We start from the raw sequence: 17867 nt of genomic DNA on the forward strand, positions 1-17867 counted from the left end.
TAGTATCCCTTGTCCATGGCGTAACTTGTTCTGACATTTTGAAATTTAGCATTCTTGCTTTTATCCTGATGAGTGACAGATGAAAAGCTTTAACACCATGTCTCAATTCTGAGTAATATAACATTTAAAATCAAGTTTAATAAATTTTGTAAAATTTCGAGGTTTTTTTTCATGGTGTTTCTTGTAATTTTTAATGTAGTGGTAAATAATAGCTAAAATTATGCAATGATAACAATAAAGCAACTAGTGGGAAATAAATGAATTGATGACAACTTCCACACTTGTACTACTAAAATATCATGGAAAGCCATTTCTAGAATTGAGTTGTTTAATTTATTTGTGTTTGATGGATAAGTTAGGAGATCTCAAACACATATGCCATTTTAGATCGTGGTCATAGTGAACAGCTAGCACAAGCTAAGCTTCATATTCATGTTCATGAAAGACAAGAGATAAGTATCATTCCTAGGAGAAACAAGCAAGTCTTTATGAGATAATTGATCAAACTGACCGAAAAACTTGACATATTTGTGATATTTAGCAGTCGTCAAACTGATCATGTGCTGGAGACTGAATAGTGTCAAGGTAGCTTCTTTTCATAAAAAGGATATGAAACAACTTACTTCACAGCAAAAATTTGGCTTCTTCAGAGAGGACGATTGATCAATGTTGAGAAGTTGAGATGGAGGTTGATCATGTTCCTGTGTGATTTTCGGACGTGTCCGTGTAAAAGGGTTGCCTTGTGATTGCAGAAATCTTACACATACAATTCTTACAGTTTTTTTGTGTACTTTGCTTTAATGAAGAACATTGGATATATTCTGTTGTTGGAACCGCCTTGATTATCTGATATCTAAAGCTGATGGACCAGGAAAAGTGGAAATAAAACACTACAGATGCAAATTGAATCCAGCAGCAGGGGCTCAGGTCAAACTGTCCTAAATAATGTTGAGCTTTGAATGTTATTGTGGCTCCATTTTAATAATGACACATTCTGAGAGTGTTATAATGTTCTCCAGGTAAAATGAGGCCTGCATCTGAATATAGGCAAAAGTGAGGACTGCAGATGCTGCAAGCCCGAGTTCAGATCAGATTGGTGCTGGAAAAGAACAGCAGGTCAGGCAGCATCCAAGGAGCCTGAAATTGACATTTCAGTCAAAAGCCCTTTATTTGGAATAGAGGCAGGAAGCCTCCAAGGTGGAAAGATAAATGGGGGGGGGGTGAGGCTGGGGAGAAGGTAGCAAAGTGTTCCGAGTTGGAAGATGAGGCGTTCTTCCTCCAGGCGCCGGGTGGTGAGGGAGCGGTGGTGGAGGAGGCCCAGGACATGCATGTCCTCGGCAGAGTGGGAGAAGGAGTTGAAATGTTGAGCCATGGGGCGGTGGGGTTGATTGGTGCGGGTGTCCCAGAGATGTTCCCTGATGCTCTCTGCGAGGACATGTCCAGTCTCCCCAGTGTAGAGGAGACCACATTGGGAACAACAGATTCAATAATTGGCATTGGTGGATGTGCAGGTGAAACTTTGATGGATGTGGAAGGCTCGTTTGGGGCCTTGGAATGGTGGTGAGGGAGGAGGTGTGGGCGCAGGTTTTGCAATTCCTGTGGTGGCAGGGGAGGATGTCAGGACGGGAGGGTGGTTTGCTGGGGGCTGTGGACCTGACCAGGTAGTCATGGAGGGAATGGTCTTTGCAGAAAGCGGAAAGGGGTGTGGAGGGAAATATATTTCTGGTGGTGGGGGTCTGTTTGGAGGTGGCAGAAACGTTGTCGGATGATGAGGTTAATGCGAAGGTTGGTAGGGTGGAAAGTGAGGACCGGGGGCTTCTGTCCTTTTTACAGTTGGAGGGGTGGCGTTTGAGGACGGAGGTGTGGGATGTGGATGAGATGCTTTGGAGGGTACCTTCAACCACATGAGAAGGGAAATTGTGATCTCGAAAGAAGGAGGCCATCTGGTGTGTTCTGTGGTGGAACTGGTCCTCCTGGGAGCAGTCTGTGGTGGAACAGGTCCTCCTGGGAGTAGTCTGTGGTGGAACTGGTCCCCCTGGGAGCAGTCTGTGGTGGAATTGATCCTCCTGGGAGCAGTCTGTGGTGGAACTGGTCCTCCTGGGAGCAGTCTGTGGTGGAATTGATCCTCCTGGGAGCAGTCTGTGGTGGAACTGGTCCTCCTGGGAGCAGTCTGCATCTAAATATGTGGAAAAGGCAAGAGTGTAACTATTGTATTAAGTATTCAGGAATGATACCATGATTCTTTTATATCGTTGCTGTAACTTATAAATTTGATAATCTGATGATATATTGATACAACATTCTGTTTAATGATGGTTTGCATATGTTTCTCATACCAAAGTGATTTTCAGCATGTCTTCAGCATTTTATCTTTTACTTGACCAGAAACCTAAGTAAAACCGAAGAGAGGAAACAGAATCTGGAAGTCAAGCTCTGCAGTGTGGGACGCAAAGTGGCCGAACTTAAAGAAAAGTAAAAGTTTATTTGAAGATATTTTTCAGAATTAGAATTTAATATGATAACATTAATTCAATATTAATATTAACCATAACACAACAGAGGACATGATATTTCCCATCTTATCAATAAGTTTCTTTGGAATGATCCAAAACTCAGACACGATCAATCTTTTCCCATAAATTATTAAATTTCCTTTATTCCATTATTTAATATTACCTTAAAAAAAAAAGAGCAATCGGCTGAATATTTTGGCCTCTGTCTCCATGAGGCTTAGTGGGTTATTTCCAAATCTTCCCAAACTTACCACATTAACAAGCTACCACACCCCAATGGCACACTTCCATCCAGTGCCAGTTAGATTCTATCACTTGCTGTAGCTGGGAGAGCTCACCACTCCTGGGATATCCCAGAACAGACTGTCAGCCCTGGTACCAGTGCTACCTTTAAAAAGCTGTTATACACCTTGACAAACATTGGTAGTCCACAGCTGCCCTACACAGTTAGTCACATTTGTCCCGAACTTGTCAGAGAAGGGTAAATTAATGCCCTGTTTTGTGGCAGGGACTGGAGGGGTGAGGGCACAAGTCTGATACCAGTGCCAACCTGGTTTGAAGTTACCACTTGGGTCAGTGTGATCCCTGCCATCTGGAGGTGTGCTCAGCAGTGTAGGAAGAAGGTTATTTTCTGTTCTGACAGGTTAAGTGCCATCACTTTCTCTCTGCTGCTACTTTACTCACTCAATCTCTGCTGCTTCACCTGCCTTTCACCAAGGCTCATGCTCTACTAGTTTCACTATTACATGGAATATCATCCCCCACTCACTCTTTTCCATTCCACATCACACATCTTCAGGATCTCTGTATTGCATACTTATTCAATTGAGAAGACTCTCCACCCTTCTATCTACATCAGCATTAAAGCTCTGCCACTCACATTTATCCTACTCATTCCCTCCCTTTCGCTTGTCCAGGGGGTAGAGAGTCCATAATAGAATAGGAAGAACCAAGAAAGGTGGTGGTGTACCTGACTTTCAGTTCCTTAGTCCCTACGAGGGGAGGCTCCTGCCCTTGACTGCTCTAAGCAGTCACTTGACCAGATTTATGGTGCAGCTGTAACACCGATGTAACATGCTGATGTGAAACTCCTGGACTGGTGACTGCTGACAACTAGGACAAGCTGCTTGGATTTGTATCTGTGCTAAAAGGCAAGGACGAGCAAGCAGAGGTGGTGTGAACATTCAAATAGACACAAGGTGAGTGAGAGCTAGGAGAGCAAGTGATCAGCCCTGGAGTACAGCTTGATCCAGTCTGGCCCAGCATGCAATGTGTCCTTTGAGCAGAATCTCAATGAGAGGTTCAGGTTCTCTTCAAAGTGCAGCATTAAAATCCAGAAGTGTATTGCATGTGGAACAGAGTTGTTACGATGATGCGGAGATACTGGCGTGTGTTGGATGCGAAGGTCTGTGGATATGGCGTGCAAGTGTCCACAGAGCATGGCACATGCCTTGTGTTATTGGTGCCTGGTGTCCAAGGTGGTGGTCTAGAGGGCCAAGTGGTAAGCTAGAATTACCAAGTTCCCATTCTAACTTTCATATTGGGAATTCTCTGTGCCTTGTTTCTATCTGGCCATGATAGAATAGGAACCAGCGTATTAATGAGGTGAGATTTGATGTTCAAAGGTGTTACGACATGGGGTAAACCCCTCTGCTAATTTCAACTCGACACACAGAGAAGCTCATCTAGCGTCATAATCTGTTAAATTTTGAGAGGTAAAGAACTCTGCCAGATTTCACTATTTAAAGTAAAAATTAACAATTTTATTATTTAAGTCCAACAGACAACACTAAAACCTCAACTAGTTACAACTTCTTTCTCTTAAACATATCTTTTACCTCCCACTTTACAATACTGGTCCAATTAAGAAAAACCCCTGATTAAGATTTACATAAAGAAATCATGTTTCAAAATCAGCCAGCTTTGTCGATTCTCCTTTGTAGATTTTCCTCTATTTTGCTGGGCTGTCTTTTCTTTGGTCTTCTGCTGCGGAATATTTCTTATATACAGGTACTTTACAGAGAGCTATTCAGCCAGCAGTCTGAACTTGGTGCTCTTTGCAGTTCCAAGAGTATGGTCTTTTCTTTCTAAACTTTCTTTGCAAATTTGGGAATCATCGTCAAACCCCAGAACCTTTTTAGCAACTTTAAGAGCCATTTCTCTCACCTCTAATTTAAACTACCACAAGCTACCGAAATTAAACAAAATGTCTCACCTATGTTTTATTTAAAGATCTAGGACACTCACCGGCAAGTGTTTAAACCTTCATATCACAGGTAATAATCAATAATCGCCATTAATAGGCATCTTGCTGCTTCCCTCATGAGAATTTCATTTGGACGCCAGATCCAAATGTCAAGGAAGTCCCCACTGGATTTCTCTCTCAATTCTTTCAGATTTCTCACCATAGCCCACATTATACAGGGCTTTATTAGATTTCGCCCAATGTCTACTTCAGCCAGTCCCCATATCAAAATATTTCACACTTCAACATCCCTCTCTATGCAAAAACCTCTTCAAATTTAATCTGATTATTTCAGCAATGATTTTAAATCACTTATCCTTTGTCACTGACAGTCAGTGATCATTGCATTTTTAAATGCTTACTTATTTAGTGAATTAGTCAAAAACTGTGTCACCATTTGTTTAAATAGATTCCAGATCAGAACAACTGAAGCAGCTAAACTGGAAGCAGAAGTAAATAAAGCTCAGGAGACCATAGAAGCAGCTGAAAAACTGATACGTCAACTTGATGGGGAACACAGAAGGTGGAATGCACAAGTAAGCTTCATTCTTGAAATTTGTCAAAATCGTTTAAATCATTATCTCCTGGTCGTCTTTAAATTGTTATAATTTTCTTATGACTGTATGATTTTGTACTTCAAAATAGATATTTCCAATGTAATTAAGAAGTACAGCTGACAATTTCGATAAGGCTAACAGCAAGATTTATTGCAGATTATTGGCATGGACAGATCCCTTGTAAAGTTACTCCAAAACTTTTAATATTGTCTTCAGTGGTTAACACATAGCAAGCCAATGGTTTTGTGTTTTCTTTCTGTTACAGATGCAATTTCAAATTGTGACTTCATCGAGAACCAATAATTATCATTGGGATTTTGGAGAAAATATAAAATTTATAACATGGAAATAAGCTTAGTTCAACGTGTCTTTATTAGAATTCACCCCCACAACAGCAATTGTGCTAATTATATATGCCCAATAGGAATGTATAAGAATGTGTGTTTTCTGACGTTGAGCATCATTATCTGACATAGAGTTCTGTTCAAAAATAATATATTTTTAGAGTTTTGTTATTAAGTTAAAATATTCAGAATCATTAGTTTTATGGAAATAAATGATCCCCACCTTCTGATAAAAATAAAGATTAAAACAAACTCTACTGTTCTTATGTGGTAAGACTTCAGTTTTAGTATTTGAACTTATACTTCATTGTCAAAAATCACATTAGTGGCTAGAGACCAGTTTTTGTTCATGTTTGAACAAATGCATGGATTTTGTTTTTGCCTTTCTGAACTTGGCAACAGTGTGGACATGAAGGCAAATTGAAGGCTATTGTTTGCATTATGGTAAAATATAGTTAAAGATGTATGTTTCCATTTGGCAGTGCACATGCAGGAGAAATGTCACCTCTACTGAATTATTTTGTTCTTTTTACACTGTAATAAAGAAAATGAAAGAATGCAGTAGTCCTAGGATTGACCAGCTGAAAATCCAAATAGGGAAATTGTATTAGCTCTCTGACGAGGCAGGAATGTGATTCAAGGAAAACCTCCGGTGACAATCGGCATTAAATCTGTCATTGTAAAATGATCAGAATTCTTGTAAAAACAATTGAGTCCTAAATGATGGGCATTTAATTTGTTTGAATTATTTTTGCACTCAAGTAGCTATGCCATGATAGAAATGTGATAAGCACATTCTACATTTATGATTGCATTAAAATTATAAAAGAGGTCTTCCAATTAATACAGTGACAAGCAGATTTTCTTCTTCTTCTGAGGGTATTTTATGTGGAATTCTCCTTCTCAGTAAGCAGTAGTGACTGGGTCATCAAATCTATTCAAGGTACAGTTAGATTTATAACATAGAAGAGAGTTAAGGATTGCAAGGGACAGACAGAACAGTGAAGTTGAGACGACAGTCAGATCATCCATGATCTTATTGAATGGCAGAATTGAAGGTTGCAACTTTGACATGGTTGGCCATATTATTCTGCTCCAACTCCTTTCCAATATCATTCAGATGGTTGGGATTACACTCACCTAGTCTCATTCTTGTACATCTAAACATGGCCAAAAGATAACCTACAGTGGATTCTATTCCTGTTCTTATTATTACTTCAGGTATTTTCCAGTGAAGTCCTCCTTGGGTCCTCCTAGCTCTCATGTACATGCTTCCAAATTGATCATTTATTACACCATTGGTTTGAGCCCTTCACTCTTTGCTAAATTATCATTTTGCTTATCTGACATCCAGTATTCCATGTCTTTTCTAGCATCCAGTCCTGTCACTTATTAACCTGTACTTTGAAGTGTACATTGGCTCCTTGTTAGGCCAGGAGGTCTGTCTGCCTCTCGATAAACCAATCTTAAATATTACAATAGTTTGAAATAAAATTACTGTCATTATTTCAACTGCTGACAGTTCTAGCCCTGAGGTGCCATGCCCTAGCCTCTCTCCCTCTTTAATTTCTCTCCCAGAACATTCATCATTTTAAAGATATGTATTGTCTAATTTTTATTTTAAAGTCTTATTTCCATTTTTATAATGCAAAATATCTATTTAAACTTGTGCTGTAATTTCTATTCCTACAGTGATGCTATTGCAAGTTTACAAGATAATTACAGATGAGGAATAGCATTCCTCTGATATTGGGAAGAATATCCGATATTAGTTTATTAATCAAGAAGGATCTACAATTTCCATGTTTTAGCATCAAATTATTTCCGAAATATATCCAAACCTTTTCCTGCTGTATTCTTAATGTTGATCATAAAGAATATTAATCCTAAAATTATCTTTAGTTTAAACTTACTCCTTGTCTTATTTCCACATTTCAGTTCATAAGACCATAAGACATAGAAGCAGAAGTTAGGCCATTCAGCCTATCAAGTCTGCTCTGCTATTCAATCAAAGCTGATAAGTTTCTTCACCCCATTCTCCTGCTTTCTCCCTGTAACTCTTGTTCCCCTTGATACTCAGAACCTATCTATCTCAGTCTTAAATATGCTCAATGACATGTCCTCCACAGCCTCTTTAGGCAATAAATTTCATAGTTTCATCACTCTCTGGCTGAAGAAGTTTCTCTTTATCTCTGTTCTAAAATATCTTCCCTTTACTATAAGGCTATACCCTTTGATCCTAGTCTTCCGGTCCTAGTCTCTCCTACCAATGAAATCATCTTCCCAACATCTGCTCTGTCCAGGCCAACCAGTATTCTGTATGTTTCAGTTAGATTTCTCCCTCTTCCTGCTAAACTTGTGAACCTCCTCTGAGTACGGTCCTGGGCCAATACATCCTTCCTGAGATATGGGCCCAAAAATGTGCACAATACTCCAAATATGGTCTGACCAGAGCCTTATAGAGCCTCAGAAGTACATCTCTGCTTTTATATTCAAGTCCTCTCAAAATAAGTTCCATCATTGCATTTGTCTTACTAACTACGGACTCAACCAGCAAGTTTACCTTGAGAGGATCCTGGAGTAGAACTCACAAGTCTCTTTGCACTTCAAACTTCTGAATTTTCTCCCCATTTAGAAAATAGTCAATGCCTCTATTCTTCCTACCAAAGTGCCACTTCTTTGACTCTCCTAACCTGTCCAAATACTTCTGCAGCCTTCCCTCCCCCTGAATGCTACCTGTCCCTCTATCATCTGCAAACTTATCCACAATGCTCTCAGTTCCTTAATCTAGATTGTTAATGTATAAAGTGAGAAGTCGTTGGACTAACACTGAGCCTTGCAGAACACCACATGTCACTGGCTGACATCCTTAGAAGGACCCTTTTATCCCTACTCTCTGCTTTCTGCCAGACAGCTATGTTTATATCCATGCTAGCACCTTGTCTCTAAATATTGATGATAAAGCATTTTTAGCCCAACACCATGGGGGGTCCTTATCTTACTCAGTAGCCTCCTGTGTGGCACCTTGTTAAAGGCTTTCTTGAAGTCCAGTTGGATGACATCCAATGGCTGCCCTTGGTCTAACCTGCTCATTATTTCCTCAAAGAATTCTAGCAGATTTGTCAGGAATGACCCCCCCTTGATGAAACCATGTGGACTTTGCCCTATTTTACCATATGTTTTCAAGTATTCAGAAATCTCATCCTTCACAATGGATTCCAGGATCTTACCCACGACCAAGGTTAGGCTAATCAATATGTAATTTCCTGTCTTTTGCCTTAAGTCACTTTTTAAACAGAGGTCTCACATTAGTGATTTTCCAGTCCTCTGGACCCTCCCTAATTCTACTAACACCCCAGCCAGGTCTTTGGCTATTTCTCTTAGAACTCTGGGGTGTAGTCCATTTGGTCCAGGTGATTTATCCACCTTCAGGCCATTCAGTTTTTCTAGCAATTCAATCAGGTTTCCATGCCATTTAGTATTTGTAAACATCAAAATCTCCTTTCAAGAATTACTTGCCAGTCTGAAATCCTCTCTGTAGTTCCTCTCTTTAGCAAAGAAATCAGTACCGTGAAAGTTGAACTGCACAATATGCATATCAAAAATCTAGATGCACAGATCAGTGGTCTTGGCAGGATTTCTTTGTCCCATCATGATCTGTATAGTTAGATTTTCAGTGGGAGAATCCTGGTATGAATATTGCATTGTAAATTAATGTCTTTCTAGTATAGAATTTGTGTGAACTGAAAATATTTTAATTTCACTGAAACTACAAATCTTGTGTGAAGTTCTCTTAAGTTTTAGTTAGTTTGTGACCCATTAAATTTTATTTTTCCTTGGAAGAAAGCAAGTAATGCTCCTTATTAATACACGGCTCTTTGGAAAAAGGAATTCTGTCATGTTATTGTGAGAAAGTATTGTTAACAATTCTAGCATTTTGATTTAGAACTGCACACCCTTCTACTCCATTCACAGTTGCTTGTTGGTGGCTCCGCAATAATATAGCCCAAACCTCTAGCCTTTTGCATATGGAAATCAGATGTGCTGAAGGATGTGATGGAAGACTTGACTTCCTAACCTTTTATAGGATTTACCTGAGAAGTTTCAACTTCCAATGAGGAATTGCTCTGCACCCTGTTATTCTCTATTAAAGCCTTTGACTCTGAACTAAAGTAGGGGGATTCAGATTGTTCTGATGAATAGTTAACCAGAAATGACCAAAAAAGAAATCAAGTCTTACTCGAGGGTAACTCCAGAACTCATTCACAATAAGCCCTGTTGAACTTGCCTACTATACACCATCCCCTGATAGTAGGATAGGAGTAGATTGACTTGAATTAACATCAGGATTACTGGGACTAGAAGTGATAAATAACCTTAATTCACTACTTGCATTCACAACTGTATGAAAGTTTTATGAAGATAGCACTGGGGTCTGCTGTGATTTCACATTCTATCAAACCCTCCTCTGAGATGGACCTTACCAGTTTGCATATCAAACATTTGGTCAGTATGCTGTTTAAGATCATGTGAAGATGTCCACATGGGCAAAGCATCAGAAAGATCTCAGTACCTTTAGAACTGGGCCTTTAGGATGATAAGAGAAGGGCAGGAAATTGGAAATGAATGTTTCTAATTCCTCCTTTTACAAATCTTTCTAGGTAGCAGAGATTACAGAAGAGTTAAATACTTTGCCAAAGAGAGCACAACTGGCTGCTGGTTTTATCACGTATCTGTCTGCCGCTCCAGAGGATCAGAGAAAAGCCAGTTTGGAAGAATGGATGAAATCATCAGGCCTTCAAAGTAAATATCAAGTATATTTTTGTTAACATTTTCCAGCCACTGATCAATATGCTGCAGTACATTCGTGTGTCCTTTCTGTTCTACTACTCAAAAGGCTTTTATCCATATTTTCCTGGCATTTAATATTATTTAAGAAACCAGAGGAGCAAAATAAATTGCTCATTGTATTTCTCTTGGTTTGTAAACCAACTTCCTACATTTTGAAATTTATGCTATTAGAACTCTGGACTTTCTATCTGTAATACTGAAACTTTAGTAGTCAAAATTAAAACAGAGTAATAATTGTCAGATTATACCATAGAAATGTATTTAATTCACTTGGAAATGTGGAAAATGTGTAATTGATTAGAAATTTTATCTGCTAAACTATGTTAACTGATGTGAAAATTGATGGTTGTCATCAAAACTATCGCTCTTGCAAATATAGATAGGTGGGACTTTAGATCCTGGTTATAATCCTGGTTGCATAATGCACAAAACTCTGAATAACCATCAATAGCTATTTTCTAAGGGGGTCAATCTGTCCCTGAATATCTACAACCTTGCACTGCTGTGGTAACAGTCAAAGCCACAATCTATTACTAATCTCAGCGAACATCCAGTATAGCATCTGCTTTGTCAGCACTGCTTGTCCAGCCTTCAAGCACCAGCTGTTTCTTCATATGTATCTTCATGACCTAATCTTGAGTATAAATGCACAATTTCAATATTTGGAAATATAAGGAGGATAATGATGTAGCATTAAATGGATAGTGGAAAGGGCAGAGACAGTGATTGATTTTAACTGCAGTTTGAAATTATCCATTAGTGTAGGAATCATGAGTCAAAACAACACAAGCAAGATGAAGTAGTCCACTTGATTGACAATTCATTCCACAACCTTCAGTATTCACTTCCTCGACCACATCATTCAGGGTGGCAGCAATGTGGACCATCTACAAGCTGCACTACAGTAATTCACTGAAGTTCCACCATCAGCACCTTCCATACTGTGACTTCTACCATGTAGAAGACAAGCGAGCAGTTGCATGGAACAACCCCACCTGAATGTTCCCTTCTAAGTGACACACTTCGAAATATATGACTGATTCTCACTGTTTCCTGTGTCAAAATCCTGGAATTCCCTTTCCAATTCATTGTGGTGTCCTTACATTGCGAAGTCTAGAGCGGTTTAAGAAGGAAACTCACCCACCACCTTCTCCAGACCAAATCAGGATGGATCATAAATTATGGCCTAGCCAGTAGCTTTCACATCCCATAACCAAATAAAAAATATAAACTAAAAGCTCCAGTTCTAAATAGGGGGCAATGACCAGAGAGACCTTGGTGAGTGTGCATGGATCATTGAAAATGATAGGGTGGGTTGAAAAGTAGTAGAAACAGCAAATGACACCTTGGACTTTATAAAAGAAGCATGGACTTGGATTTTGTCAGCAATGTGCCATTCTCGATGTTATAACTGGAACTGTGTGCAACTTATGCTCTCATCCTCTTTTTCACACAATTACAATGAAAATTTCTGACGTCGTCAGTGTGCATAGAAAAAGCATGGCAGAGAAACCTTTCAGTGGTGGAACTCACCTTCAAATGAAAATACAGCAGCTGTAGGTTGGCTAGAAAAGAACTTCATATTCAGTCTCTGCTTCACAGCCAAAGTTCTTCAGTCCACCTATATCGCTATTAACTAAGAAAGACTTGAGAGAATGGGTGTTTTAAAACTGAGATTTGCTTCATAAGTATTGACTTTGTGCTTTTCATATGAGCATCATATAAACTTGTTGAGACTAGCTTAATCAGAAAGTTATTTGCATTGTTATGCTTACAAAGGAATTCGGGACATTTCTAATTTTGCAAGAAATAGTAATTTGTTTTTACTTACTCTTGAATGATCATGCTAGTGTCCAGTTTTGTACTGGCCAATCTTTGTGACATGGCTGAACTTCCAGGCTCAGCTGTCCCTCCCTTCTGTGCATTTTAAAGGACATTGTCCAAGATCATTTTCATTGGCAGTAATTCCTCAAAATTCTGCAAGGGTTCTTGCAGCCAATAGCCAGGTATGGATTTGCATTTGGACAATACTGGCACCATTATTTAGGCACTTGGTTTTCTCATTTTGACTGATTATCCTCAGCATTCAATTCCCACGCCTAGGCTACCAGACCCTTCAGACTTGATATCTCCATGAAGACGTGTCATATCAGATTTGAAACATTAACTGTTTCTTTCTCCACAGATGCTGCCAGAGCTGCTGAGTTTTTCCAGCTTTTTCAATGTTTGTTTTTGGTCCTCTGTACCTCTGACCCTACTCCACCACTGACTCAACTTTTCTGGTCCCAACCATCCAAGCAAATTGCCATTCTCCATTTCCCCTCCCTACGCCATAGAGTTAAGAAAGGAAAACATTTGAACTTACAACTGCGCAAGGCAACTGTTGTATGTGTCATTGATAGTTGTCCCTTAGAATCGAGCCTGATTGTCAGGCTGGAGGAGCCTTCGGATGACTGAGGAGCCCAATTCTGGCTGTACATTTTCTTGTAGCAGAGACAGCTTATTAACATTCTCCTCTTTCCCCTGCCACTGCCATCCATCTTGCAGTTGAGTTGCTGAGCATCAGTCACCTAAGCCTTCATGATGGGGGGTGCCATGCTGAACAGCAAATAGTTTTCTCCTCCCAGTCAGTGTTGTCAATACATCCATGCTTTAATGCATCTTTGAACATTTCCTTACACGTATTCCTTGTATTCTACCTTGAAAATTGGCCAGTACTGAGAAGACAACCTGCTGATGTCGGTGATTTTCGAGGATACAGGCCCGTCCTTCATAGTTGGTTTTTCAGGAGCAATACATCTTTGTGGATGTCATTCATTTGGTCTGGCAGTCCTTCTGTTTGGGTTTCTATGGTTCAATGTAGGCACTGCTAGTGGAATCTCTCAAGGATCTTGATGTGACATCAGTAGACTGCACAGTGGTCTCTACTTTCTGGCAGTATGGGACATAATCAAAGTAACCGCCTCATAAGCTGCGACCTACGCTAACTGGCAAGTTCGCTCTCATCAAAGACATGTTGTCACAGTTAAAAGAAGACAGCGCTGGTACTGTTGATTTGGTGGTATACTTATTAATGGAAATCTCTCAGAAGAGGTAGTGGTGGAATATTGAAAATGCTCACCTACTCCATAGCCACCCTATTGGTTGACTTGCTCAACTGACTTGCAGAAGGTTGGTAAAGCACCTTGATCTTAGATATGTTTAAGGGGAGGCCAAGCAGCATATATGAGATATGGAATAGACCAAATATTCTTCAGATTGCCCGTGTGGAGTAATTGGTAAAGTAAAGGCCAAGAAAATCTGTGGAGATGAAGTTTGTTTTTACCCAGAAGTGAACAAGGTTTGAAGTACTCCTTGTCCAAACAATATTGGATAATGACACTGACTGATGGGTTCCCTCAAATGGAGTATATGATGATACTCAGGTTGATGATGAAACAAGAGATACAGGTGACCACACAACCTTGCCTTATCATGATGTAAGAGGTACTTGTTTCAGGTCTACTACTTGGGACAGCGATACCTTATCATGCAGAAGTCACAGGCTGGTGGTCAAACTTCAAACGGCAACCAAAGCACTGGAGGATGATCCAAAGCTGCTTTAATTAGAGAATCAAATGCCTTGATCAGATAATTGAAGGCAAGGAACAATTTTGGATGTTACTCTCAGGGTCTTTTTCTGGAACTGTCTAGCCACAAGAAAATTGTCCACAAAACACCCAGATGGTTGCAAGTCACACTGGATTTCAAGGAAGAACTCCCCAGTCACAGCAAATAGACAGCTCAGGAGGATCTGACTCATGATGGATAGGAGGGAAATCTCTTTGTAGTTTTTACAATCAAATTCATTTCCCGTCTTATAGATAGTCATTAATGATCATGTTCTTGAAATCTATGAGGATATCCTGTTTGCCGCAGAAATGTAGGAAGAGTGGCATGGAGTTGTGATCTGAGCTGATAATTACCTATGGTAGACTTGAACAGGTATACCATCCATCCTTCAAGCTTTGTTGGTTTTAATTTGTTGGATAGCCCACTTAAGCTCATTGAGGGTTGGTAAATCTCAGTGAGAATCCTCCTAAAAGGTCTTGATTTGGGAGATCTAGACAGGCAGTCACCAGAGGCTGGAATCAAACCCAGGTCCCTGACGCTGTGAGGGTCTCCTCTGATACAGTGGATTACCATTTGAGAAGAAGTTTAAAATGTTTCTTCCAAAGCTGAAAACTGGCATTGGCATCCTGGAAGAGTTGGGAAGTGTCCTGTGATTTTCCAGTTATTCAACAGATGACCTTGGTTTCCTGGAAGAAGGTGTCATCCTGGAAGAATACTGGTCATCATGAACCTGAGATTCATGTACATTATCCACACATGATTATTTTTCATATCAAAAATACGTTGCTGGACTTCAGACTTCTGTTGGTGGTACACTGCTGTCATTCACTTGGTATGTAGGTGGCTTTGCCAGGTGATGAAGACTGCTTATTTTTGCTTAGAATTATAGACCTGGGTGTCATTGGCATCAAACCATTCCTGGTTTTGTTTTGCAGCAAACCTAATAGTCTGACACAGGTGTCAAATATGGGGGACTTGAATTGCTCCTAATGTGTCTGGTTGGAAGTGGCATCAATGATGGGCAATTGCTCTGGTGCACTGTGCAATTGGTTCTGCTTTTGTGACTGGACTGGGAACTCATCCCACTGTTCTGGATCCTTCAAGGCAGCAACATCTATCTTTCTCCTGGGTCTTCTGGCACCAGATGGATGTTCATCATTGTTACTTGGCACAATGCAAACACACCTTTGATGAAATCCATGTTTTGCATTGTTCGTAACTATGTCATTATGCATACCATTGTTCTTGCTGTTCTGGGCTCCAACCCCTCCTCCTCCAAATCCTAACCTCAAAGTGCATAGGCAAGGAGGTTATGATGGACCTTTATAAATTTTACAGATAAGGTCTCAGCTGCCATATTATGTCCAATTCTGGGCACTGCCATTTAGGTGAAAAAAATCAAAGAATGGAAAGAAGATTAATGAGGGTGGCTGAGGGATGGGAGACTTCTGTTACATGGTCAATTTGGAGAAGCCTTCTTTTCATTAGGATTTGAGAGAAGAAGTTTGGAAATGAGAGGAAAATTAATGAAAGTTTTCAAAATGGGCGGCATGGTGGCTCAGTGGTTAGCACTGCTGCTTCACAACGTCAGGGACCTGGGTTTGATTCCAGCCTCTGGTGACTGCCTGTGTGGAGTTTGCACATTCTCCCCATGTCTGCATGGCTTTCCTCCGGATGCTTTGGTTTCCTCCCACTGTTCAAAGATGTGCAAGCTAGGTGAATTGGCCATGCTAAATTGCCCATAGTGTTAGGTGCATTAGTCAGGGGTAAATATAGAGTATGGGAATGGGTCTCAGTAGGTTGCTGTTTGGAGGGTCAATGTGGACTTGTTGAGCCGAAGGGTACCTATCTAATCTATCATGATAGGTCTGGATAGAATAGAAAGTGAAAGTTTGTTCCCAAACTAGAGAATACTGATCTAAGGTATTGGCAAAGGAACCAATGGTGGTGAGAAAAAGCTTGTTAATGCAGCAAGTGTTTATGATCTGGGATGCACTGCCTGTGACTGTGGTGGACTCAGCCTTGAGAGCTATCATGCCTTTTGTGAGCTTGGTAGACATCAGAGGCAGTGGGGTGAGTATATTTCTGGAAGGCTATCCAGCTTATCCTTTGGGCTGGAAATAGTGTCAGCTTTCTTTGAGCGCAATTATTTACTACTTCTTTATATTTTCTGATTGAGAAGAGATGCAAACTTCTACATTAGATTCAACCAGAAGGAAATATAAGCTGGGAGGGACGTGTCAATATATATGTTGGTGGCATTGTATTGGTGAAAATAGTAGATGGTGATTTCTCGAAGGTGAAGGCTTGGATGAAAGTGAGATTGAACATTGTCCACATATTTGTAATTACCTTCATGTTTGTTTGAGCAGAATTTGATCTTCGTCATTTTCTCTACACTGAAAGTGAGCAGTTAATTTGGAAGAGTGAAGGATTGCCATCAGATGACCTCTCTGTGGAAAATGCTCTTGTTATCTTACAGGTAATTTAACTCATTTATCTTTCTTTATTGCAACATTGTTAATACGTCATAATTAAAAATGAGTTCTATTTGATCAACATGTTTTGAGGCAACAGTTTTAATAAAAATACATGCATACATTGAGGAATGCATATAATTTACATAAATAAAATCCCGTAGCTGATTTTATTCTCTTGTATTTGATTGGAATTGTTCTTGTTGTAGTATTGACTGTTTTCTAACAATTAGGAAGTGTTGTTGTCTATTTGTGTATTACCTTCTAAGTCCATTTATTCAGCCCTTTAAAATTTGAAATGATTTAATTTATATAAATTCTACTATATTATTTAATCTGTACTTCAGTATACCAAAATTGTTTGCTTCATTCATTACAGAACCCAGATTAAAAAGTATTTGTAAAATACAAATGAACAGTTAGAAAGTTTCTTATCAGTTCTTTAATTTTAGTTCTCAGTTAAAGAATTACAATGAGTAGATTAAAACCTAAGACTTAGCAGAAACCATTTGGTTATAGCTTATTACAGTTAAGTGACTGCTGCTTTGGCCAGAAACAGATATGTTCCTCACAATTAATGCAAATCAAGTTTCTTCATCCCATTATTTCAAAGGGACCCCAATTACACTTTAACATGGGCTGAATGGGGAAACTGCTTTTACTTTACCAATGTGTGCAAGCAGCTTGGCCTAATCCTTTCTGAATAACTTATCTTGTTGGCCAACCTTTGTTTGGTGCTACTTGTAGCTTCTGCTTAAATGTTTAATCCTGCCAACTGGGCAACTGCTATTTTCTGCATGTTTCAAGTAAGAAGCTGATCAGTGACCTGCAAATGCAGAGGAGGAGTAAAACTTGGCCTCAAACTTCAGTCTGTTTGTCCAATTTGTGCCACACTGCTCCTCAAATTCACTCATCCAGAGTAGACTGGGAGTTAAAATTGGTGAGAATTTCTTCAAAGACGTACATACATTCTTGTACAAAGCCTAAATATTTATGCCATCTTTCAAATTATGGCATAGTGAAAGTAAAACTCAGCTGTAAATGTCAGTTTTAATATTTTTGAATGACTATTGCTATTTATTTGCATCTGTTTTCTGAACTGGCACTAATTTATCAATGATTATTGATTCGAGTCTAACCCATTTGTAATTATTAAAGATTATTGAATTATGCAAAATACCTAAATTTCCCGTAGTCAATGTTCAATTGAAATTGTATATATTGCTTTACTTATCTTTCTGCTTTGTATTTTGGAATGTTACTGCTGC

The 17867-nt window shown here is 39.5% G+C and overlaps 1 protein-coding gene across 1 annotated transcript in view; it reads left to right on the forward strand.

The window, feature by feature from the left end:
- dync2h1 (dynein cytoplasmic 2 heavy chain 1) overlaps nucleotides 1–17867 on the forward strand; it is a 561613-nt gene that overhangs the window by 248842 nt on the left and 294904 nt on the right. Inside the window, exons 61-64 of the mRNA XM_060826048.1 lie at nucleotides 2386–2472; nucleotides 5168–5294; nucleotides 10321–10462; nucleotides 16495–16604. Of these exons, the coding sequence (XP_060682031.1) occupies nucleotides 2386–2472; nucleotides 5168–5294; nucleotides 10321–10462; nucleotides 16495–16604 (466 nt within the window). The remainder of the gene's footprint in view (nucleotides 1–2385; nucleotides 2473–5167; nucleotides 5295–10320; nucleotides 10463–16494; nucleotides 16605–17867) is intronic.

The sequence above is a fragment of the Hemiscyllium ocellatum genome, chromosome 6, assembly GCF_020745735.1.
Source record: "Hemiscyllium ocellatum isolate sHemOce1 chromosome 6, sHemOce1.pat.X.cur, whole genome shotgun sequence".
Taxonomy (NCBI): domain Eukaryota; kingdom Metazoa; phylum Chordata; class Chondrichthyes; order Orectolobiformes; family Hemiscylliidae; genus Hemiscyllium; species Hemiscyllium ocellatum.